Source organism: Emiliania huxleyi (genome assembly GCF_000372725.1).
Source record: "Emiliania huxleyi CCMP1516 unplaced genomic scaffold EMIHUscaffold_7, whole genome shotgun sequence".
NCBI lineage: Eukaryota > Haptophyta > Isochrysidales > Noelaerhabdaceae > Emiliania > Emiliania huxleyi.
The window spans coordinates 1,240,762-1,262,083 of NW_005196756.1; the positions used below are offsets into that span (position 1 = coordinate 1,240,762).

Here is a 21,322-nt window from a genome sequence, read left to right on the forward strand (position 1 = left end):
GGGAAGAGGGCGGAAGAAGAATTCCCCGGCAGGACTGACCACATATCCAAAATCCTGGCAAATGATCGGAGTGGGAGTCAGAAATGTGGTCCTTGCGCGAGGGGAGCTCGATAGACTCGAGGGGCCAGGATACGCCGCAAGGAGGACGGAGTTGCGCCGAGAGGCGAAAGAAGCCGCGAGAACAAGGGACCGGCATTGCCTGCCCTAGTTGTTGAATAGCCCCCGCACATCCCCCCCCGCCTTGCCCCTCGCCTGCCCCCCTTTACGTTGTCCGGGTTTGACCTCTCAGTCGCATCCGATTCTGTGGGTTGTCACGTGCATGTGTGGCCATATCTGGCGGCTCCGCAGCGAGTCCCGCTCCTTCCGTTGTCTTGGTATTTTGCGCTGGCCAGTTCGGTGTTGTCCCACGAGAGTACTTGATTGTTGCGCGCGTTGCAGCGGCCCAAAACACCGGAGCGAGAGCGCGCGCGTTTGGGGGGACGGGGCGGGCACTGGGGGGCATCGGGGGGGCGGGGGGCAACGCGGGGGGGCCCCGGGGGCGGGGGGGGGGGGGCACGCGGAGCGATTCTAAAATCAGGTCTGCCACTGGGCGGACATCGGCCGTCCCTCAGTGCTTCCAGCCTGCCCGCTTCAGTTTCCTCAATTGGCTCGAATTTTGCTTCAAGGAAAAAAGAATAGCGCCGAACCGGCCCGCCGGAGCGGGCATTTCGAAGTGGTCAGCGGGCATTTCGAAGTGGTGCGGCGGCAGGCTGCCACCGCTGCCCGGGCGCCCCGAGCGGCGGCGGAGGGCCGCCCAGGCCACCACCAGTGCCCCTCCCACCGGCGGCACGGCGGCAGCGGCGCCGACCGCCCCTCCATCAGCGGCGGCGCGACGGCTGTCGTCGGGGCGCCGGCAGGTGCCGCGCGCAGAGGGTGCCACCGGACCGGCCGACGCGCGCCCGGCGGAGCCTTCGTCGTCCACGGCGGGCCGAGCACCCCCGCGTCGCTTCTCGGCGCATTGGAGAGCAGAGGAAGCTGCTGGCGTCGCCGCTGGGATCGGCGGCGGCGCCAGCAGCGTTCTCGGATCTGAAGCCGACTTTGAGCGCCGATCGATCGATCTGAGGGCTGGCCGATGGGTGGCGCTGGGACATCGCCGCCGCCGCGGAGGCCGGCGGCGACCAGAGGAGCGGTTGGGGCGCGTGGCGCATATGTTACCTGCCAAGCGAGCATTCAAGGGAGCATTCAAGTGTGCTTCGAGATTTATTCGAGATTTGAAACTTAGATGTCCGTTTTCAGTGGGGAGGTGGCAGACCTGATCTTAGAATCGCTCCGCGTGGGCCCCACACTCGCACACTCGCGAATTGGCACACATCATTAAAAAACGGGAAGGAAGAAAATACGGCGGAATCAATGCGCAACTGCTGCGGCGCCCGCGCCTCCGCCACGAAAGTCTCTCCGCTTGACCAAACTGCGCGCGGGCACGACCGCCTCGCGGTAGTACACGAAGCGGCCACGCCGGAGTAGCTGTGACTCGGCGAGGGAGATGTCGCGCACCTGTGCCTCGCTCACGGGAACGTGCAGAAGCGCTCGGCGGCCGACACACGCGGCGGCGATAGGCGCCACTTCTGGAAGCGGCTTGAACGCCTTGGCTGTGACAAAGTCGGCGTCGACAAAGGAAACGCGCGCAAACTCGTGTACGTTCGCCGTGATGGGGGTGTAGAGCGGCAACCGCAGCTCGGCGCCAGCCTGGGCAAGGAACCGCGTCTTCCGCGATTTAGACTCGAGGGCGTACACATGCATCTGCGGGTTGACCGCAGCGAGCAGCAGCGACGGCAGCCCCGAGCCCGACCCCAGGTCGAGCACGGACGAGGACGGCGTGGCCGCCTCGGAGATCATCAAGCCGAGCGTGACGGAGTCGGCGACGTGGAAGGGGAGCTTGTCGTAGCTCGACCGAGCGTAGACGTTGGTGCGCGCATTGTAGCGTAGGAGCGCACGCACGTAGCCAAGGACCCGCTCCTTCGCCGCCGCGTCGAGCAGCTGCACCGCTTCCTCTTCCAAGCACCGCTCGAGCAGGGCTCCCTCGAGCACCTCTGGACGTGACGGCGGCGGTGGCGCCCCTGCGAGCAGCCGCTCGCGCAGCTCCCCAGCCTTGCCGACTGCGGGGAGGCCGGCGGCCTTGCAGGCGCGCTGCAGCTCGCGGTACGATAGCTCGGCGCTGTCAGACATTTGGGCGCAAACAGGCGGCAGCCGCGGCAGCGGGCCGCTGCGGCGAAGACTGGCGGGGCTCATGGCGGTGGTGAGCGTGGCGACCATGTACGTGTACCACCGCTCGCTGCAACAAGCAAGGCTGCGGGTCATTCACGGGTGTCCGCGGCCCACTGTGCCCGCTGGTAGGACAATAACCGCCGTAAACCCTGTGATCAGCTCCATGCGATCTCGGATATTTTTTGTAGGCACCGGAACGCCAAAAAACTACTATGTCTTCGAGTGAAAAGTAATCCGAGCAAAGCCGCGGCCGCAGTGAATTAAAAGGGGCGGTTTTCGAGGGGGGATCTGGAGAATCTGGGAATCTGCTCACCACGGACCCCCACCTCATCGAAAAACTTTTCACTCCAAAACATAGTACTTTTTTAAGGTGCTCTACAAGCTAGGCACAAAAGATATGGCATTGCAGGCCATTTAGGGCCCCTTAGACGGTCACTGAGTAGGCCAAAATCCCCACTGGGCCGGGAGCAACCTTAACTGTAGTGCGCGTCGGGCTGGTGTGTACGCAGACTCACCCCTAAAAAATGGTACGCCACTTTCCTGCCTCACAAGGGCGGGGCTGTCCCGGAAAGTGAGAAACGCCGGGCAGCGTGGTGCACAACTGATCAACTTTAGCCTCCCAGACGTGTTTGTTCGCTCCTTTCCTCGGGCTGTTCCATCTCCTCGTCTCTTTCCCACCTAGGCGGGGCGGGCGGCGGGGGGGCGGCGGGCGCGGGTGCTGGGTGCGGTGCGGTGCGTGCAATCGTGTGTTTGGCGTCATGTTGTGTGTGCCTTCGCTTGTTTCTATTAACATCGAAGTCACTCTCTCGAAGTCGAGCTCAAAAAAAAACGGAAGTGCTCTCGGCCGACAACAGCAGTGCGTGCGTGGTAGGCGCGAGTAAGCCGCACACCCACCTCCGCCTCAGAGGCTGCTGCCGCAGATCGGATCACGTACGTGGATACCAACAAGCGCGGCGAAGCAGCTGCTGGAGAGGCAAGAGAGCCAGCGCGGCGGTTGCCGACGCCGCCTTCGACCCTCGTGCCAGCAGGCTGCCGGACTCTGCGGCGGACTGTACACACATGCACTGCGGCCGCGTCTTCTTCACTCAGAGCTCCCGCGGCGAGCTGCGCTTCGAGTGCGGCGCCTCGTGGGAAGTGGACTTGCGATCCGACGCCGACTGCGCCTCCTCCTCCCTCGGCCGGTGCCACCCGCGCTACACACTGGGTTCGGCGGCGCGTGAGGTCTCCCTCTTCCGCGGCGAGAGACAGCTTCCTCATCGAGCGGAGTACGCTCACGCGTTCTGTGACGCGTGGGGCTCGGGGCGGATCGAAAATGTGCACCTCGCGCCGAGCCAACGGGACGAGGCGCAACAGCGTAGCGCCGCACACCACGCCGCCTGCCTTCTGCTGACGAGGCATGCCCTCCATAGGTGCGCGCGCGCGCTCTGCGCCTCCGCGCGGCGCTCGAGCCGCCGCCGCCGCCGCCGCCTCCACCGCCGCCGGGGCCGGATGAGTGCTACCGCGGGAGTGGCGCCGACTATGCCGGCACCGTCGCCACGACGCGCACTGGTCGCAGGTGCCAGCAGTGGGCGTCTGATTGGCCGCATCAGCACCGCTGGCAGGATCTACCTGCCAACCACTGCCGCAACCCCGACGCCGACACCGCGCCTTGGTGCTACACCACTGATCCGGCGGTGCGCGACCCGTAGCGTAGCCGCACGCTAGTCGTACGAGGCCGGCCCGCGGCTAGAAAGGCCCCACCGTTGCCGCCCTCGTCGGTAGGTCCGCTTTGAGTTGTGTGACGTCCCTCGCTGCGACGACCTCACGGGCGGAGCCACCGGCGCATCAGCCGCTTCGGTCCTTGTCGTCGTGTTGCGAGGCGTTTCGCAAGCCGCGGCTGCCTCGCGCCTACCGCGCACGCTCGCGCTACTGGCGAGCCTCGACAACGTCACGCACGTGTCGACGCCGCTGCCCGGCGCACGCTCCTTAAGCGGAGGCGGCGCGGCTGCTTTGCGTGCCCTCTTCAGTGGTGCTAGCAGAGGCGGCGGTCGGGGCGGCGGCGGCGGCGGCGGAGGGCGGTTGTGGGACATCTACCGCGCATGGGGGTACGTGACCGCGTTTGCCGAGGCGGAATGCTCTGGTGTGGCGAACGTGGCGGCGGGCCTTGGCTCGCCGGAATCCCTCTCGCACGCGGGCGAGATCGGCGTCGTCGACCACAGAGCGGTCGAGCCTTTCTGCGGCCTCGACACGCAGCTTCGGGCACGTGCGACCCTCGCTGACGCCGGCCCCAGAGGCCGAGAACTCAGCCCGAATAGCAGCGTGGCAGCTGGCGGCAGCCGGCGGCGCGCTCTGCCCGGGGGTGGCGTGTGCGTCGGCCAGGCGCCGGCATATGCACACGTGCTGAACTACACCCGCGGGCTAATGAGAGGCAGCCGGCGGAGGCCCCTTTACGGCGCCTTGCCAAAGCTCTCGGTGGCGGTGCTGCCAGCGATGCCACGGCGCGCCCTGCGGCAGGCGGACGCGTTGCTCCGCTCCCTCTTGCGTTCGGCGATCGCCGCGCGCCCCGCTACCGCGCTGCTGCTCGTCGCCGACGGAAGCACGCCATACCGGCGGTCTGTTGCCCGGCCACATGGCAAGGGAGGGGCGGGGGGTGGTTTGCCGCGCGCTGCCACTGTCGCCTCCAAAGCGGACCCTGAGCCTTCGCGCGCTTCGCCAGCCGCGTTGCTGCGGCTGCCGCTTCCGCTGCTGCACCTCGCCCTCCCGCTCTCCACGACGCCTCCGCACGCCGTGGCGGCGCTCCGCGCAAATGCAGCGTCGCGCGTGCCTGTGAGTGCCGCCGATGTGCATGCGACTTTGCGTTCGCTGCCACGGTTGCGGGTCACCGACGCATCGGCTGCGCGGGGGACCGCTGCATCGGCAGGCGTCGGCGGCAGCTCTCTGCTCGAACTGCTCCCGGCGGGCCGCTCCTGCTCTGATGCGTTGGTGCCCCCTCATCTGTGCGTCCCGCCGCATCTCTTGCGGGAGGCTGAGGCAGCGGACGCCAGCGCAGATGTGGCTCCCGTGGCGCCCGAATCTTACGCTACTAGCCCCGCCAGTGAGCAGACGTACGCCGCCCCGGGGGTCGCCGAGGCTGCGACAATGGGCGCCTTTGCGGCAGCGGCCACGGCCGCCGCCGCATCGTCCGCCACACAGGAGGGCGTGTCCATGCCCGAGTCCGGCGCGGCGCTCCGCCGCCTCTTCTGCGCGTTGGATGCGGCACAAGCGCGTCTCGACCGCTCTCGTCGCAGCAGGCTGCGGCTGCGGAGGCCAGTCATCGAGGCTGCGAGGGCGCTGCGCGAAGCCGAGGGGCGAGCGGGTTGCCGGCTCGGCCGAGCGCCTAGTGACGAGGCGTTGCTTCGGAGAACAGCCGCTGAGTCGGACGTGGTTGGTTGCGGCGGCGTGCGATTCGCGCGGTTGGTGCCTCTCAACGCATCCACAACGGCGTCGGCTGTCAATGAGGGCGTGGCTCTTGAGCTCGACTGCCCTGCTTGGCGATTGCCCTATTACTCGCTTGACCTCTCTCCTGTACTGCACCCGTACACGGGCTCGCCCGTGTTGCTGCCGCCCCAGGTCGAGTACGTCGTCGCTTACTGCCGCTACCCCGAGGCGTCGCCACCCGCTTGCGATCGCGTCGGCCGAGAGGGAAAGCCCTCCAACGCGGCCGTCTTGCGGCGGGCCTGCCCTCGCCTCTCGCATGGTTGGGTGACTCAGCCGCTTGTGCGATTTGTGCCCTCCGCCGGCGTGTACCAGCGCGCCAAACGCGTCGCTCTGGCCAGGCCTGCTGCTCTGGCCACTTCTGCGGGGCGAGGTGACGGCAAAGGCGTCGATAAAGGCGGCGGCGGCGACGTCGGTGGCGGCGGCGGCGGCCCCGGCGGGCTCGGCCTCAACGTGCTCGTCCTCATGCTCGATTCCGTCTCTTCGGAGCGGTTTGCAAGTGGGATGCCGCTGACGCGGGCGCTGCTCGAGTCTTGGGCAACGCCTTCAGCGGCGGCAGCGGCCGGGCAGGCGGCCACTCAGAGCGATGGCTGGCGCGCTTTTCGGTATGAGCGGTTCGCGGTGGTGGGCTCGAACTCTCCGCGCAATCAGTTTCCACTATTGTCTGGCTATGGATCACTGGAGTATGCTCGCGACCATGGCGGCCTCGCCCTCGACTGCATCGTTCCTGGCTTCCCCGACACCCGCGCTCCGACCAACCATTCTTGCCACCGCTGGGTGTTTGACTCATACCGCGAGGCGGGCTACACAACCATGTTCGGAACAAACATGTGCGATTGGGGCGTGATGGAGGAAGTGTACCCCTTTGACACAGCAGCAGCGCCAACGGACCACCACTTGATGCAGCCTTGGTGCCACGTGGATTATGACGTTGATAAGCTCTACTTTCGGCCGGTCTCGCGCTGCTTTGGGCCAGTGCCCGCACACGAGCCGCTGCTCACATACGAGAGTCAGTTCCTCGCCGCATACGAGGGCGCGCGCCGCCTCTCGTGGACGGTCTATCTCGAGGGACACGAGCCTTCCTTCCGCGTGATGGGCTCGCTTGATGCGGCGCTCGCGGCGCACCTCCTCGCGCTGCGAGCTCGACACGGCCACGACACGGCCATCTTTTTGGTCTCCGACCACGGCATCCACTACGGCACCTTCTACGACGGCTCCCCCTCTGGGCCACGCGAGCACGCCACGCCGCTCCTCTACGCGCTGCTGCCGCGGCGCACTCTCGCGGCTTGGCCGCAGCTCGAGGGTGCGCTCTCCGCAAATAGACGCAGGCTCTTCTCGCCGTTCGACCTCCACGCAACTCTCCTCCATCTGCTATCCTATCCCCACCCGCCGCGGCTGCCCGATTGGTCAACCGCTGCCATTCCTCTCCGCGCCAAGAGCATATTGCAACCGCTGCCGCGCGATAGAGAGTGCGAGGACGCCGGGATACCTGCTAGCATATGCCCGTGCTTGCAGCACGCTTCAACTGATACCTAAGGCTAAGCGCAGCGAGGTATCTCGTATCTGTGCCCCGCTCCTGGCACAGGCCCTCTAACTTCCTGGGGCCTGCCGCTCCTGGCACCGAGGCCCTCTATATTACTCTTATATAACTTTTCCTGGGGCGCCGTTATAAAATCCGGTGTTGCTATCACGCATGCCTTTTTTCTCTCCTCGGACTAGCACTCACTGGGGATCTGGGACACGTCTAAATGGCACACACATGCACATATCCGACGACACAGAGAGTGTCACATGAGACATGCGGTAACCTCTCCGCCCTCTTCTCCTCCACCCAGCACACAGCCGCCCTCAGCCCCCCTGACTCAGGGGGGGGAAACGTTCATGGCGTCGACGGCGTCCACGAGCTGCTCCTGAGGCCAAAGGGTGGTTTGTTTCCCGTCAGCACGTATCGGGGAGCCGTGGGCGATGGCCACCGCAAGAGGGGGGCGTGGCAGCGGGTGGGGGCCAGGGTGCACCGGGTCATCGCCGCTGGCGGAACGGCGTTGCTGCGCAGCCGCCACAGCCTCAGAGAGGCGCGCCATCCACGCCGCCTTCGCCTCGGCGGTTGTGGCAGCGAGCACAAACGCCTTTGCGGCGCCCGAGGCGTGTGTGAGCGCAAACGCGTGTAGGCCCGCCGCCGGACTGGGCGCCTCCGCGACGCCCTCGTAGCAATGGAGCGGGAGCAGCCCGCTCGCATCAGAGAGCGGCTCGCGCGCTCTCTGCCAGTAGACTAGCACCCCCCCGGCGAGGGACAAGACAAAATGGCGGGGAACCCACTGGTCGCGCCGCTGCCGCACGCTGCCGAGATCGGGCGAGGGAGGCTCGTGCTGAGCCAGGTGCACCCTGGACGCCACCTTGTAGAGCTCGCCGGAGTACGCACCGGGCTCCTCTGCGCCGCTCACCGCTCGCCCATCGCTCGCGGTTGCGGCCCCGCTCGCGTCGTCCGCCTCACTCGACAAGGACGGTTCAGGCACCTCCGCACCACTCGTCGACAGCTGCGCGCCGCACTGGCAAAGCGCACGCACCCATGCGGCGCGCTCGGCGGCAGACGGTGCCGCGAGCCGCCACGCGCGCTCCGGCGTGTGCAAGGCGAGCTCAAAGTGGCTGGCCAGCCCTGGCTCGCCGTTGGTGGGCACGATAGGGACGAGGGTGAGAAGGGGCGAGCTGGCACCCCCCTGGGTTGAGAGGGGGATGACGCCCAGTGGGCGGAACGGGTTGGACAGCTCGACACGGTAGTAGTAGTGAAGCGCCTAGCGCAGCACTCCCAAAGAGGAGTCAGGAAGAGGGGGCGGGATCAGTGCCTCCACTCCCAATCGGCATGCGGAACGCGCCCCCTCGCAGAGCACAAAGAAGCGGCGGCTCCAGACTGGCTGGGACTGGGACCGCTTGAGGAGATTGCCACGCATCAGTGCCACTCGCTCCAAGAGGCGCGACGAGGACGAGGAAGGCTCGAGGGCCCCCGCGGCGTCGGCGGCTTCGAGGTCCGACTCCACAAAGTGACAGAACGTGGCGCACGAGCCGATCTCGGCGACGCTGAGGCACCGCTGCAGGTAGCGCTCTAGAGCGAGGCGCCGCTCCTCGACGAAACCCGGCTGAAGGTTGCCAAACGTTCGCTTTGCTGGAAGCGGCAGCGGCACGAGCGCGCCGAACTGCTGGTGCAGGAGCTGGTGCAGCAGGTCGAAGTGGCGGTAGCGTCGCTCGGAGCGCCTGCGCCGTCACACACCGCCAGATGAGTGTTGTGGTACCGCTTCGCTGGCTCGCCAACACGGAGAGGCACACAGAGTCGTCTCCATGCCACGCAGCGCCAAGCGTGCCTCGACTATGTACGTCACGTACTCTCCCGTCGAATCGTGCCTGGCGGGGGGGCGGCGGGACGACTCTTCAAACGGCGCCCCGTGCGGGCTGGCGGCGAAAGAAACGCAGCCAGGCGCCGTCGCTGCGTGCCGGCAAGGCGCACGCTCTTCAGCAGCGCCGCTGAAGAGCCGCCAGACCTGCGCTGCTGCGCCGTGCCGCCCGGCAGGCTCGCCACGGCTGCCGTTGTGGCTGCCGGCTCGGACGCTTCGGCTGGGCGGCGTGCCGGGCGGCGGTGGCCGGAGCCTAGGGCACGGCTTCGACGGTGAGACTTGTGAGGCGAGGTGAGGGACGTGTGTGGGACGCCGTCCGTTGCGGAGGGCACCCGGGACGGGCTTGTAGAGCAGCTGCGTGATGGAGCGGTCCTTGTAGCGGTGCGCCATCGAAAGGACTGCTACCTCGGGCCTGCCGCGGCACACGAGGCGGCGTGGGTGGATGGGTCGGCAGCCAGATGTGGGCGGGCCCTGGCCGCGGGGGAGCGGTGGCGGGCGGCACCCTTGGGCGCAGAAGACGTGGTGCATCTGCACCGAGAGCGGCATGGTTGTGTGGTCCCCGTGGTGCGCCGGCAGCAGCAGCCGCAGCTGGGGAGGCAGCAGCAGCGAGGCAGAGTGGTGAACGAGGAGCTCCTCCCGCGCAGGCACAATCTGCTCCACGGCAATGAGGGTCCACGGCTCGCTCATGGCGCGGGCGAGGGGGTGAGGGGGTGGGGGGGGTGGGGGGTGGGGGGTGGGGATGGGGGTGGGGGGCGCTGCGAACCTGGCCATACGAGGACGAACCGCCTCCGCCGCTGCGAACGCCCATGCTGTACGGGTCGGAGGAACGGCAGGAGACAGAGCCACGCGCCTCGCCAGCGCCGCCCGCGCCTCCACTCCCGCCAGCGGTGGTGGCTGCCGATGTGGCGGCGGCGGCGGCGGCAGGGCTGGATGCGCTCGCGGGGGAAGCCTGGATCGTGACGCAATTGTTGACGTTTCCGAGGTTGTCGAGGACCTGCGGCGCGCGCGGGTGATCAGCAGTGCAGACATGGAGGGGGGCTCTGCGGCGTGAGTGGCGCCGTAGGCGCGGTGTGATCGTGGCGCCACTGGCCGTCGACAATGAACTTGTACTGGTAGCTGCCGGGAGCCAGATCCACCACCTGCGCAAGGCAGGTGCAGGGTCGAGGATGGGACGGACGAAGCTGCTTAGACTATGACTTGTTGCGGCAGCCGCGCGGCAGAGATGTGCAGGCGTCAGAGCCCGAGCGCTGCGCAGGGGCGGAGGGCGGGCTCGATACCTTGAACCACTCACCGCCCGAGTTGCTCTGTCGCCACTGCATCGGCACTTTCTGCCACTGCGTAAACGAGCCGCAGACATATGCTGTCTTGCCCCCGTGCGGCCATCGGAGACCCACTGGCACGGTGCCTGCGCGGGACAGGGTGTTACGAGACGAGAAGTTGGAGGCCGCAGCGCGTGTTGAGTGAGATGGGCAACTGTGCCGCACCTGCACGCGTCACTGGCTCGTGCGGATCTTCGGCGGATGAGACCTCGTTGCCCATAGCAGCGCGGCGAATATCAGCGCGGCCAATGAGTGGGGCGAGCCCACGGCCTGCGTGGGGCGAGCCCACCCAAAGGGCCAAAAGCGCGACCTCACGGGCGAGCCTGATCTTCGTCAAAGATCAAAAAGAATTCTGACACCCAATGTGCAGGTGGCCTCTTCGGACATGGTACCTCCGGTGAGATAGTGGCGCCAGTTCGAGACTGGGGCCGATCGAACTTGAGTTGTTTGGACGGAGGAGGAATCCGGCCAGCCAGCACTAACACAGGTGCGGCACTAACACAGGTAAAGAAAACCGTCTCGTCGATGTCGAGAACCTCGAGAGAAGACACCCCTCTCCTTAAAATCCCTGTGTGGTGGCGGCGTTCCGTTCTTTGGCCTGTATCCATGTTTCCGGAAACCAAAAAGGAAACGAGAGGGTCCCCAGCACTTTGCGTTTCCGGAAATTTCCAGGGAAACTAGAGGGTGTTTGGTGCTCCATTCTGGCAACTCTCGAGTTTCCCTGAGTCTGAGAGCTGGTCTGGGGCAAAATCTGAGGCGAAACCGAGGAACTCGGCAAACTACCATGCAAAATACCCAGCCGGTCGCAGGGTAATTTCCAGGTATACCCCGGTATTTTGCCGCTTTGGCTGATTTTGGGCCCAAACCAGCTGATTTCCACGGAGTTTCCTCGGGAAACTAGAGAGGAAACGAGAGGGTGCTGTGGAGAAACACGGAAAGGAAACGAGACGGGGTGCGCGAGGAAACATGGATACAGCCTAATCCGTTCTCCCTTCCCTTCGTTTTGTTTTCTTTCTTTCTTTACTCGAGTCGGCCGCGCGTAGGGCCTTTGGGGGCCCAGAGAAACACCCCCCCCAAGAAGAAGTCTCTCTCTCTCTCACCCCTCTCCCCCATTACGCTAATCTATGTGTGTATCGAAGGTGAAGAACAGCAGCCCCGGCCGGACTGGACACCAGCGCGGTACTGACTGATTTGCCAACAACATACCTAAATAAAAAACAAAACCGCGGTAACGGGTATGTATGTAGGAAGGACGAAGGTGAAGAACAGTCAGGCTCGGACTGGACACCAACGCGGTATGGGTGGACGCGGGATAGATGATGACGACACACTCGAGCGATTCACAGAGACACAAACAAGCTCACAAGACACGCAGCCAGCTAGTCTGCCACACGCACCCTGAGTTGGCGTACACATCACTCAGGGCCACGTCCCCCCTGTCGCCCCCCCCAGCACTCAAGCGTCAAGGTGCCAAGGACACAAACAACAGCACAAACAACACAGACAGGCGACAGGGAGTAACGTGTGAGACTAGAGCAGGCTTGCTCCGCCTCTAGCAATCTCGCCGCCGGCTGCAAGGCACGGACGAGACCGTGTGTGGGGTCTTGTGAGGTGTCTATGGACGCCCTCCTCACAGGCTAGCCGCCAGCAGCTAGCCCTAACTCACACTCATGGGTGACGACAATTCATTGGATGAGTGTTTGCGAGCAGAAGCGCGTGTGCAGAATCTAGATCGCACGCCGTCCGGCATATGACTTGGGGAGGCGTGCGACCGCAGCGCGCCCGCCGTAAGCTCGACGGGACGCGCGTGTCAGCTAGAAGTTTGCCAGTAGAGCTATCCTGGTCTTTCCGAAGACGAGCCCCGCACCACGGGTGCCAGCCGTGCCTTCGCGGGAGTCGCCCTTCGAGCCGCGTCCCGTCGGCACTGTCCACGAGAGTGCGTCTCGCCTTGGTTGGCGACACACACTCGACGAGGACAGTCCAGCCGACGGGAACGTGTCGCGCGCCGGCGATAGTTGCGGCGAGGTGTGGGTGTGTGTTCGAGTCGCCACGGGTGGACGCAAGCAAGACAGGAAGGAGCACTCACTGCTTCGAGCGAGATCTCTTCATTCATTCAGCAGCGTGCACCTCGATCCTGTACCGTGTTTGTTATGACCCCCCCGATGAACACACCAGTGAGGGAGGGCGAGACGATCGAGGGGTCCCGTACCATGCGGAATCGACCCTATCAAGTGCTCAAGTGCTCAAGACTGGAGCACTGTGAGTGTGAGTATTCTTGATACGAAACCACGACGACACACACCAGTCGACTCGTATCGGTTGCCTCCATGAACGGCGGACGGAGCTATTCTCGCGCCCACACCACACCTGGCTCCAACGTGGACACGCCCATAGCTGGGGACACTACTAGGTCATGCATGGCATCAGAAGTTTTATCTCTGGGCCCCGAAAGGCATCTCTAGGTCTAGCAGCGTCACACACACTCTGGAGCACTCAAAAAATAAAAAAATCGCGCCACTCAGGCGAGCAGGCGTCTGAAACTCTTCCACGTCAGGCAGCGTCTGGGGTTCTCCGCCACGCGCGCCCGCCCCCCCCATGGCGCTTGACGAGCGGCGGAAAAGCTCCGAGGAGATCAGGCTGGTCGAAGAGACGGGCGACAGCTTGGCGGCTGCCAAGGACCTCGACTCAGAGTGCTCGCCAGGGGACGGGGAGGACGACAGGGAACGCTTTGTTGAGAGAGACGGCCTCTCGTGGCTCGGCGTGGCCAGAGTTGTCGTATCTGTTGCGGTATATCTATCCGTCGGTCCGGCGCTCATTCTGGTCAATCGCCACCTGCTGAAAGTCGTCGGCTTCGATTTCCCGATGATGCTCAGCGGGCTCGGGCTGGTGGGGGCCTCGCTCACTGCCGTGATCCTGGTCAATGTGCTCCGGGTCGTCGAGCCATCCCACCGAAGTATGCTCACACCCCGCTTCGTCGCGACCAACCTACTCCCAATCGGGGCTGCGATGGCGGCGACCTTGGCGGCGGGGAACGCGGTCTACTTGTACCTCCCGGTGGGCTTCATCCAAATGCTCAAATCGTTCACGCCGACCGTCACCCTGGCGATGCTCTGCTTACTCCGCATCGAATTTCCGTCCCCGCTCGTCTCGATGACGGTGCTGGGTATGTGCGGGGGAACCGCGGCGGCCTCCTATGGCGCGCCCGCCTTTGATTTGACAGGGCTCTGCATCATGCTCTCCGCCGAGGCGTCCGAGGCGTTGCGCCTCGTGCTGACGCAGAAGCTCCTTCAGAACCACAGCTTTGGGGTGGTCGAGGGTCAGTACTACATGGCACCCATCAGTGGGGTGTGGCTCTTCGCCTCTGCCGCAGTTTTCGAGCTCCCGCGTGCACTATCCACCAACGCACTGGCGATGCCACTCGCCAACCCATGGCCTTTCCTACTCTCAATGGCGCTTGGTGCTGGAGTAAACTACTGCGCTGCAGCGGTCATCAAGCTGACCAACTCAGTCACGCTCAAGGTGCTCTCGACGGCGCGCAATGCGTCGCTCGTTCTCGTCTCTGCCGCTGCCCTCAACGAGGAGGTGAGCCGGATAGAGCTCCTTGGCTACTCGATCACGCTGATAAGTTTTGGCATGTACCAGTATTTTCGTGCGAGGGGCGCCTGACTGCTCAGAGGCAGCTATCGTTCGGAGCGGTCTGGCGTCGGTCTCTGGCCGCCGGAACTGTGCACTCTTGGCTTCAGCGAGTTGCGGTAACGCGAGATGCTCTGGCGACTTTTTGACCTCTTAAAGCGTTTAAATTAGACTTTTTAAAGCCGTAGCCTGTGCTACGGTCTTCTACTGTGGGAGGTGGGAGAGGGAGCCACGCGAGGGGGGGGCGCGCTGGGCCGCTCGGCCGGGTGGTGTGCCGTCTCTTTCTTGGCTAAATAAAACCGGACCCACACCTCTCTCTAGGAGATGGGTAAAAAGGAACACGAACGGCCTCTTTTTTTCTTGGCTGTGTTGTGTGGAGCGTCGTGTGTGTGTGTGTGCGCGCGCGCGGGTGCGCGGGTGTGAACTGTGATATAATAAAGCGTCCAAGAATCATGCATACATCTACACCGACGCGCCCCCTCTCGTGACCAACAGCCCGCGTGATACAGTACTACACAGAAACAGCGCGCATTAAACGCAAGCAAGCTTCACGCTCCAAGAGGAGCCCGGAATACCTCGTGCATTTGCGCAGCTGGTTGCCCTGCCGCGGAAGCGCAGAGAGTTTGAGGAACGCGAGTGCAGTGATTCACAATCAGCGCTAAAACGAGTTGGCGATGCCTACGCATTGATTAGGGCGTCGACTGGTCGGCCGGCATGTGGTCTCGCAGGTTCTTGAGGTCGTTGAGAATCGACTCGTTCTGCTTGGCCAACATCTGCATCTGCATCTGTTGCATCTGAAGCACCTTCTTGATGGAGACGTTGTCTGAGTGCTCATCTGAAAGCTGCTTCCGGAGCGCCGCTACTTGCTTTTGGAAGAGCTCGCGCTCCTGGGCCAACATCGACTTGAGGGTGTCCGCCTCGTTGTCGCCGCCACGCTCGCTTGAGCCCGCAACCGTCAGCGTCGAAATTCCATTGATCGTGCTCATGCTCGTGGAACTCATGCTGGAGGGTTCGCGCGAGAGACCTGGCTCGATCGGCTCCGCACCCTGCGGCGGCGGCTCGTCGGGCGGCCCTGACCTCATCTCAGACGCCCGGCCGTTGTACTGGCCTGAAGCGTCAGGAGCACATGCACATGATTAGCCGAAGTCGGCGCCGCCGCTCGGTGCTGTTCTGCTGGTTTGGAATCAGCGCTGCTCGTCCAGACAGAGGCTGCCTCCACTCCTGAGCTGCTCAAGCCTGGTCAAGGCCATCCACCGGCATGCTCTGGGAGCGCGGATTCACACCAGCTCGCGCTGCTGGACCCACGGTGGCTGCCTTTGGCCACCGGCAGCGCCGGTGCGACGACATGCTGGCGGCGGTCTTCCGCAAACAAACTACTGTCAGGCGAGTGCACGACGAGATATGACCATGGGCGCTCGCATGTGTGCTCAGGGCACCTCAGGGCTGCTGGAGAGCTTGTGAATTTTCGAAGATTTTTTTGTACTAGAATAGCACTTGCCCCCTTTGAAAAGAAAATATACGAACTCCGGTGCATTGGCACCAACAACTTTGGGTTCAAAGGAGGCACACCGATCACCAATCTGGAGGCGCGGCCTGCGCACGTTGACACCATCGTGCAGTATCGCGTTGAGCCGTACGAGGCGCCAGACTTCTTCATGCTCTGTGCGCGCAGGCCGTTCCCCGGGTGGTGAGTCATTCCTCACGAGCCTGCGCGCCGCCGTCCGCCGCATGCCTGCAGAGCACCGGAAGCACACATCGATCGCCTCTCGATCGTGCAACGCATCCAACTGCCGCCGGGCTACGACCGGCTCAGCGACAACAGCACCGATCGCACGCAGGCACAGCAGTCGGAACACGCGGCGTCAGCACCGACCGATCGCGTCGAGCGGTTCGTCGTTCCAAATCCTATCGCCGGCCAAAGGCCGGCGATCCGAATCTCCTCCTTCTCCGACGCCGACGCCCTGCTGGCGGCTCTCGAGACCGAGGAAGCGCCGCCCGTGCGCCCGCTGCCGACATCGCTGAGGCCGGACTTCGACATGCAGACCGTGATGCATTTTCTCCGCGCTGTGGCCGCCGAGACCGCCGAGGCGGCTCGCTTCCGGCTCGAGGAGGGCGAGTGTGTGGTGGTGGACAACTTTCTGACGGCGCACGGCCGCGAGGCCTACACTGACCTCGGCCGCGCCATGTGGCAGGTGTGGGCGTGGACGAACGAGTCGCTCGCGGTGCCGCCGGCCGCCGGGGGCCCAACCGCGGCGGGAGTGGCTCAAGCGCCCCACGAGTGGTCACGCAGCGGCGAAGAACGAGGTAAAATAGGCCGGAGCTGTAGAAAATGGTTGGCTGTATTTATGTCGAGTATGCAAAAGGAGTGCCACAGAGCACGCTCCTGACGTCGAGCAGAGTCTCTCACACACGCCGACAAGTGATGTAGTCCGTGTGGCACACAGAAAGAGAAGGAGGTGTGTAAGAGTCGGCCGGAGGAGGCTCAGCATGGCGGCTGGCATGGTATGGGGCGTGTCGGCGGGCCTTGGATGACATGAGCATGTTGGCTGCGCCCGAAGGCGAGCAGCGCGAGCCTGAGAGATGCAGGTGATCAGCTCGCGAAATCTGAACGGCGGTCGGGTTCTCGTTGCGGAGTCGAAGGCGCGGCCGCGTTGCCGGCGCCTCGATCACGGGTGCCCAGCACGAGTGGCTTTTGCCGATCTGGTGGACGGATTTTTGATTGACCGACGCAAAGCGCTCCGCTTGGCGAGCTGAGCTGAGCTTGGCTTCGAGGGCGGGGCCTTTTGCAGATAGTCAAGGGGCAACGCTAGGGCCGACGAGAGCCCGACACTCACGAGGATCAGCACCAAAACCAGCACACTCTTCATTTCAGCGTAGCTCATCGAGTTCGGCTCGTCAACCTTCGATGGTTGTTCGCTTTTTTCTTTTTCGTTCGTGTTGTTGTTTCCGGAAATTTCCACACTTGCTTAGTCCTCGGTCCCGGAGCTCCACCTTCCGTGCTTAGTCCTCGGTCCCGGAGCTCCACCTTATTGTGCTTTTGTGCTTTGTGGCAGCACGGGTGCGGTGCCCGAGGCCGTTTTTTTTGCCCTTTACGGCCCTTTCGCTTTCCCTGCGAACGCGCACCCCCGGGGCTAGGGCTCTCTAGCCCGTAACCCGATCCCGATCATCCGGCCCGCTGGGTGCGCTCCTCAGCTCCCCGGCCCTGGATGTGAGGCTGATGACTGCACTCCAAGTGCTCCAAGAACAAAGCACCACTAGCGATTTCGCGCGGAGGGCGTAGTGAAGTGCTGGGGCGCTCACTGTGTGTTATTCGGGTGGGGATCCATCAGTGGTAAGCGGCTTTAGTCACCGATCCAAGCTCAGACGTCACACCAACACCACAAACACGCTCACTTCGCCGCTGCTGTAGAGGGCCCCCGGGGGCCCCATACTACGTCGAAGTACGGAGAACGGACCCGATCTCGGCACTCACGGGCTGCCACGCGCCCGCGCGCGGCGCGGGCCGCACCGCCCATGCCCCCGGGTCACCGACCCCGCCTCTCGGCCCTCTCGGCCCTCAGGAGCGTGCGGGAGACCGCGGCGAGGGGCGCGCCGCGCGCCGCCTGCAGAGCCGCCAGAGGCATTGCCGCCTCCTCTGGCGGGGTTCCCGCGCGTCCGCCCGCGCCCGCGCCCGCCCACGCCGCGCCCGCGGGCTCCGGATGCGCCGCCCTCCTTCTCCTTCTTCTCGATGGCAGTCCGCGCGTGCTTGTCGACGGGTCGGCGGCGTGGTCGAGGGGAAGGTCGCCGGCGGCCGCAACTCTGCCGCCGTCGCTCCGCCGGCTCTGATCGAGTACCGGGCGTTGAGGGCGGCGGCGCAAAGCGGGTCTGGCGCATCCATCGCCACGAGCCTCGCGGCCGCGGTCGTGGCACACCTGGTGGCGGCTCTCGAGGCGTCTCTATACGGCGCTCGACGCCGTGTGAGGTCGCCGGCGGCCGCAACTCCTCTCTACACAAACGCGACGACACGAACGACCCCGCTATGTGGTTGGCTCGGATACGGCATATGGGCATAGTGCCCGCACAAGCATCGTGCGCCATCTCCGTGTCTCCGCCGCCGTCGCTCCGCCGGCTCTGATCGAGTATCGGGCGTTGAGGGCGGCGGCGCAAAGCGGGTCTGGTGCGCCACGGCCACCACCCTTGCCACCGCCCTTGCCGCCGCCCTTGCCACCCTTTGCCGCCTTGCCTCCGGTCCGCCGCGGGCGGCGGTGGGAGCGGCCTGCTGGGCTAGCATATGTTGTCCGTAGCTGTGGACGGGCACGTGGAACGTCAGTTCATGTTCGAACGGCCTCCGGGATTCAAACAAAAATAGCCGGGGCCCTCTCGCAACCCCTCCGACCCCCCGGGACCCGTGGGCGTCGAAGAGGCGCTCTCGAGGGGCCGTTCTGAGTTCATGCTACCACGAACCCACACTGTGCTGCGTCGAAGCACCGGGCCCGAGTCCGAAAATCTCACTTTAGTTGGTATATACAACTGTAGTACCCACACTTTCACAGTGTCAGTGAAATCACTAAGTGACTAAGTGATCGCGCTCTACATCGCTCTACATCGCTCTACATCGCTCGACATCGCTCTACATCCCTCTACATCGGTGGCGGTCCGTCCCGGCCGCCGGGATGTTAGTAGAGCTCTTACAGCTCTACAGCGCTCCAGAGCGCTCTACACTCTACACTCTACAGCTCTACATAGCGCTCTACACTCTACATCCTCTACACCCTCCTCAGTGCCGCTCAGACCAGGTAGCCGCGCGTGTTCGGAGAGATAGCCTGAAACGCCCGGACGGATGGATGGGATCCCCGCCCAGAAGAAAAGATGCGAGTGTGCAGCCGATATAAAGAAAGAAAGAAAACAGACCAGAGGGAGGGATGGGAGGACGGCACGCCGCCACACAGGCAGGGATTTTAAGGAGAGGAGTGTGGTGGTGCGTCGTAAATAAATAAATAGAGCAATCATCTCCAGGGAGAGATGGGCGACGCACACGAACACAGAGTGCGTGGTGCGTCGTTCTCTCGTGTTTAGAGGCTTCGTGGAAGAATTCTTTTTGTTTTGGCCGGACGCCGCCCAGGCCTTTGCGCCGGCTTGCCAGCGGACGGCAATGTACATCCGCAAGCGATCCGCCCTGGGCTTGCTGCTGGCTCATGGCTCGCTTGTGGCGTGGCTGCTCTGCTCTGCCCCAACCATTGAGGGAAATGTGTGCGACGGGGTCTCCCCGGCGCTGCTGCTCGACAAGGACCGCATCCAGGACCTCTGGGCATGTGCGAGCGCCTACCAGGCACGCAGCCCCCTCCCCACCACCGCCACCCCCCGCCCCGCGTCGCCGCCGATCACACTCACCGGCCGTGACTCCCTCGCGGCGCGGTGCAGGAGGCCAACTGGTGGCACGTGACGGCCACCTTTATGGCCGTCTATGTCGCCATGAAGGGGTTAGCGGGACCGGCCTTCACCCTCTGCATCCTGGCGGGCGCCCTGTACCCGTTGCCCCTCGCGCAGTTTCTCACCGGCGTTGGCGAGGCGCGCGGGAGCTCGGCGGGTGGTTTGTCGTGACACGGCCCACACACCCTCCCGTGGTCTCTGCCCCGCCGCAGGCTTTTGGCTCGTCGGCCTGCTACCTGCTCTCGGGCGCTCTTGCGCGCCCCGTCGTCGGCAGGCTCTTCCCGGCCAAGCTCGAGGCGCTGCGGCTGCGGGCTGAGGCGGAGAAGGAGCGGCTCCGTCTCACCGCGTGCCGTGAGAGGAGGCGCCGCTCACTGCTCACGCGGCGTCTGCTCGCCAGCAGGAGCACATGCTCATCTTCAACGTGTGGCTGCGGATGACGCCCTTCCTCCCGAACTGGTTCTGCAACCTCGCGTGCCCGCTTGTCGGAGTGCCCCTCCGACCGTTCTTCGTCGCGTCGCTCTTCGGCACGCAGGCTGGCTCGCGCGCCTCTCCCCTCGCCTCGCCCTAAGGGCCTTCCCCCGGTGACCCTCTCCCCGCCCGCCGGCGCCGGCGCCAGGGCTCTCTTCTCTTCCTTACTCTCACGGGCGCGACGCTGCGTGACCTCGGCGAGAGCCGCTTTGAGCTCGGCAGCTCCTTCCGGTGTGGATAGAGCGAGACGCGACCCGAGATGCGTCCCACTGCAACTTGCCCAAAGAAAAGAGCGCGGCGAGCTGTTTTTCCGCGGGCCCTACACCGCCATGCGGACGCCCCACTCCACCTGCAGGCGAAGAGCTCTCCTGCTCGCAGCGCTCATGGCGGTCCTCCAGTGCGTGCCTCTGCTCTTTATCTGGCGGCAGAAGCGACGCGCCGCCGCCGCCGCCAGCAGAAAAGAGGTCTGAACGCACCTTCGCCGTAGTGTGCCCTATCGGTTCAACGACCTCCCTCCCTTCTTCTCTCGCGCGCGCACACACGCACACACTCTCACTCCGCTCAGGTCTGGCCCAACCTTCACTGCCCACACACTCGCCCAGACCCCGTTTCAGATGGTTGCCGAGTAGCCGAGAGAGGTGTTGGCTGTTGGTGGCTGTCTGGGGCCAACACGCGTTCGGGACACGCACTGCACACTTCTATACTATCATCTACCTTCCATAAAAAAAGATCTGGGTTGTGCTGCGTGTGGTGGGGGGGGGGGGGAGAGCGCGGCGCGTTGTCCGTTGGAGCGCGTTTCTTTGAGGTTTGCGTTTCACGTGTTGGTTGTGTACACGACAAGTTGTGATCTGAGTTTTTGCGGTCTGGAGTGTGTCGTGTGTGTGGAGTCTGCCGTCTTCTCTCTCCAAGAGAGAGCACACGACCGGGCCGTCCGCCAGGCGATCCGCGCCGCGGCGGCGGGGGGGACAGAGTGGGTCCCAGGTATTAGAGCACTTGTGGAGCACTTTTGCGGTTGGAGTGCAGTCACCCGAGTCAGTAGCCGCACATCCAGGGCCGGGGAGCTAAAAGAAGCGCACCCAGCGGGCCAGATGATTGGGATCGGGTTACGGGCTAGAGAGCCCTAGCCCTTGGGGGGTGCGCGTTCGCAGGCAAGGGGCCATAAAGTAGAGCCCAGTGAGATGATGGAGAGGGGGGACGACACTGACTGCTTCATTCAGCAGCGTGCACCTCGATCCTGTACCGTGTTTGTTATGACCCCCCCTAATGAACACACCAGCGAGGGAGGGCGAGACGATCGAGGGGTCCCGTACCATGCGGAATCGACCCTATCCAGTGCTCAAGCAAGTGCTCAAGAGCACTTGGAGAGCACTTGGAGTGCAGTCATCAGAGCCTCACACCCAGGGCCGGGGAGCT

The 21,322-nt window shown here is 64.4% G+C and overlaps 9 protein-coding genes across 9 annotated transcripts; 5 read left to right on the top strand and 4 right to left on the bottom strand.

The window, feature by feature from the left end:
• Nucleotides 1-690: 690 nt before the first annotated feature.
• Nucleotides 691-1,263, bottom strand: EMIHUDRAFT_350699 (hypothetical protein). The gene is given in 2 exon segments (XM_005761991.1): nucleotides 691-1,211; nucleotides 1,224-1,263. The coding sequence occupies 1 exon segment, from the start codon at nucleotides 1,185-1,187 to the stop codon at nucleotides 858-860; it is 330 nt and encodes a 109-aa protein (XP_005762048.1). The 5' UTR covers nucleotides 1,188-1,211; nucleotides 1,224-1,263; the 3' UTR covers nucleotides 691-857.
• Nucleotides 1,264-1,386: 123 nt separating this feature from the next.
• Nucleotides 1,387-2,292, bottom strand: EMIHUDRAFT_198171 (hypothetical protein; the record flags this gene model as incomplete). The annotated part of the gene is made up of 1 exon (XM_005761992.1): nucleotides 1,387-2,292. One exon carries the CDS (start codon nucleotides 2,290-2,292, stop codon nucleotides 1,387-1,389), a length of 906 nt encoding a protein of 301 aa, XP_005762049.1.
• A 3,870-nt stretch (nucleotides 2,293-6,162) lies between these two features.
• EMIHUDRAFT_198173 (hypothetical protein) lies at nucleotides 6,163-7,233 on the top strand (the record flags this gene model as incomplete). The annotated part of the gene is made up of 1 exon (XM_005761993.1): nucleotides 6,163-7,233. One exon carries the CDS (start codon nucleotides 6,163-6,165, stop codon nucleotides 7,231-7,233), a length of 1,071 nt encoding a protein of 356 aa, XP_005762050.1.
• A 1,967-nt stretch (nucleotides 7,234-9,200) lies between these two features.
• EMIHUDRAFT_432923 (hypothetical protein) lies at nucleotides 9,201-10,717 on the bottom strand (the record flags this gene model as incomplete). The annotated part of the gene is made up of 7 exons (XM_005761994.1): nucleotides 10,565-10,717; nucleotides 10,358-10,485; nucleotides 10,139-10,219; nucleotides 9,844-10,074; nucleotides 9,583-9,731; nucleotides 9,413-9,492; nucleotides 9,201-9,333 (listed from the first exon to the last, which is right to left on the bottom strand). Coding segments are annotated over exons 1-7 (855 nt in total), but the record flags the coding sequence as incomplete, so codon positions are not given.
• Nucleotides 10,718-12,994: 2,277 nt separating this feature from the next.
• EMIHUDRAFT_62014 (hypothetical protein) lies at nucleotides 12,995-14,065 on the top strand (the record flags this gene model as incomplete). The annotated part of the gene is made up of 1 exon (XM_005761995.1): nucleotides 12,995-14,065. The coding sequence occupies one exon, from the start codon at nucleotides 12,995-12,997 to the stop codon at nucleotides 14,063-14,065; it is 1,071 nt and encodes a 356-aa protein (XP_005762052.1).
• Nucleotides 14,066-14,721: 656 nt separating this feature from the next.
• EMIHUDRAFT_198177 (hypothetical protein) lies at nucleotides 14,722-15,033 on the bottom strand (the record flags this gene model as incomplete). The annotated part of the gene is made up of 1 exon (XM_005761996.1): nucleotides 14,722-15,033. The coding sequence occupies one exon, from the start codon at nucleotides 15,031-15,033 to the stop codon at nucleotides 14,722-14,724; it is 312 nt and encodes a 103-aa protein (XP_005762053.1).
• Nucleotides 15,034-15,290: 257 nt separating this feature from the next.
• On the top strand, nucleotides 15,291-16,345 carry EMIHUDRAFT_198178 (Hypothetical protein; the record flags this gene model as incomplete). Its single annotated transcript, XM_005761997.1, has 4 exons — nucleotides 15,291-15,367; nucleotides 15,519-15,694; nucleotides 15,773-16,224; nucleotides 16,301-16,345. 4 exons carry the CDS (start codon nucleotides 15,291-15,293, stop codon nucleotides 16,343-16,345), a joined length of 750 nt encoding a protein of 249 aa, XP_005762054.1.
• A 1,385-nt stretch (nucleotides 16,346-17,730) lies between these two features.
• EMIHUDRAFT_198179 (hypothetical protein) lies at nucleotides 17,731-18,380 on the top strand (the record flags this gene model as incomplete). Its single annotated transcript, XM_005761998.1, has 3 exons — nucleotides 17,731-17,993; nucleotides 18,085-18,188; nucleotides 18,316-18,380. 3 exons carry the CDS (start codon nucleotides 17,731-17,733, stop codon nucleotides 18,378-18,380), a joined length of 432 nt encoding a protein of 143 aa, XP_005762055.1.
• Nucleotides 18,381-19,033: 653 nt separating this feature from the next.
• Nucleotides 19,034-20,538, top strand: EMIHUDRAFT_198180 (hypothetical protein; the record flags this gene model as incomplete). Its single annotated transcript, XM_005761999.1, has 6 exons — nucleotides 19,034-19,057; nucleotides 19,134-19,259; nucleotides 19,433-19,570; nucleotides 19,654-19,792; nucleotides 20,288-20,373; nucleotides 20,524-20,538. 6 exons carry the CDS (start codon nucleotides 19,034-19,036, stop codon nucleotides 20,536-20,538), a joined length of 528 nt encoding a protein of 175 aa, XP_005762056.1.
• Between the last annotated feature and the right edge of the window lie 784 nt (nucleotides 20,539-21,322).

Coding starts and splice junctions, on each gene's coding strand:
- EMIHUDRAFT_350699 (XM_005761991.1), bottom strand. CDS start 1,187: ATGCGCCACGCGCCCCAACCGCTCCTCTGGTCGCCGCCGGCCTCCGCG.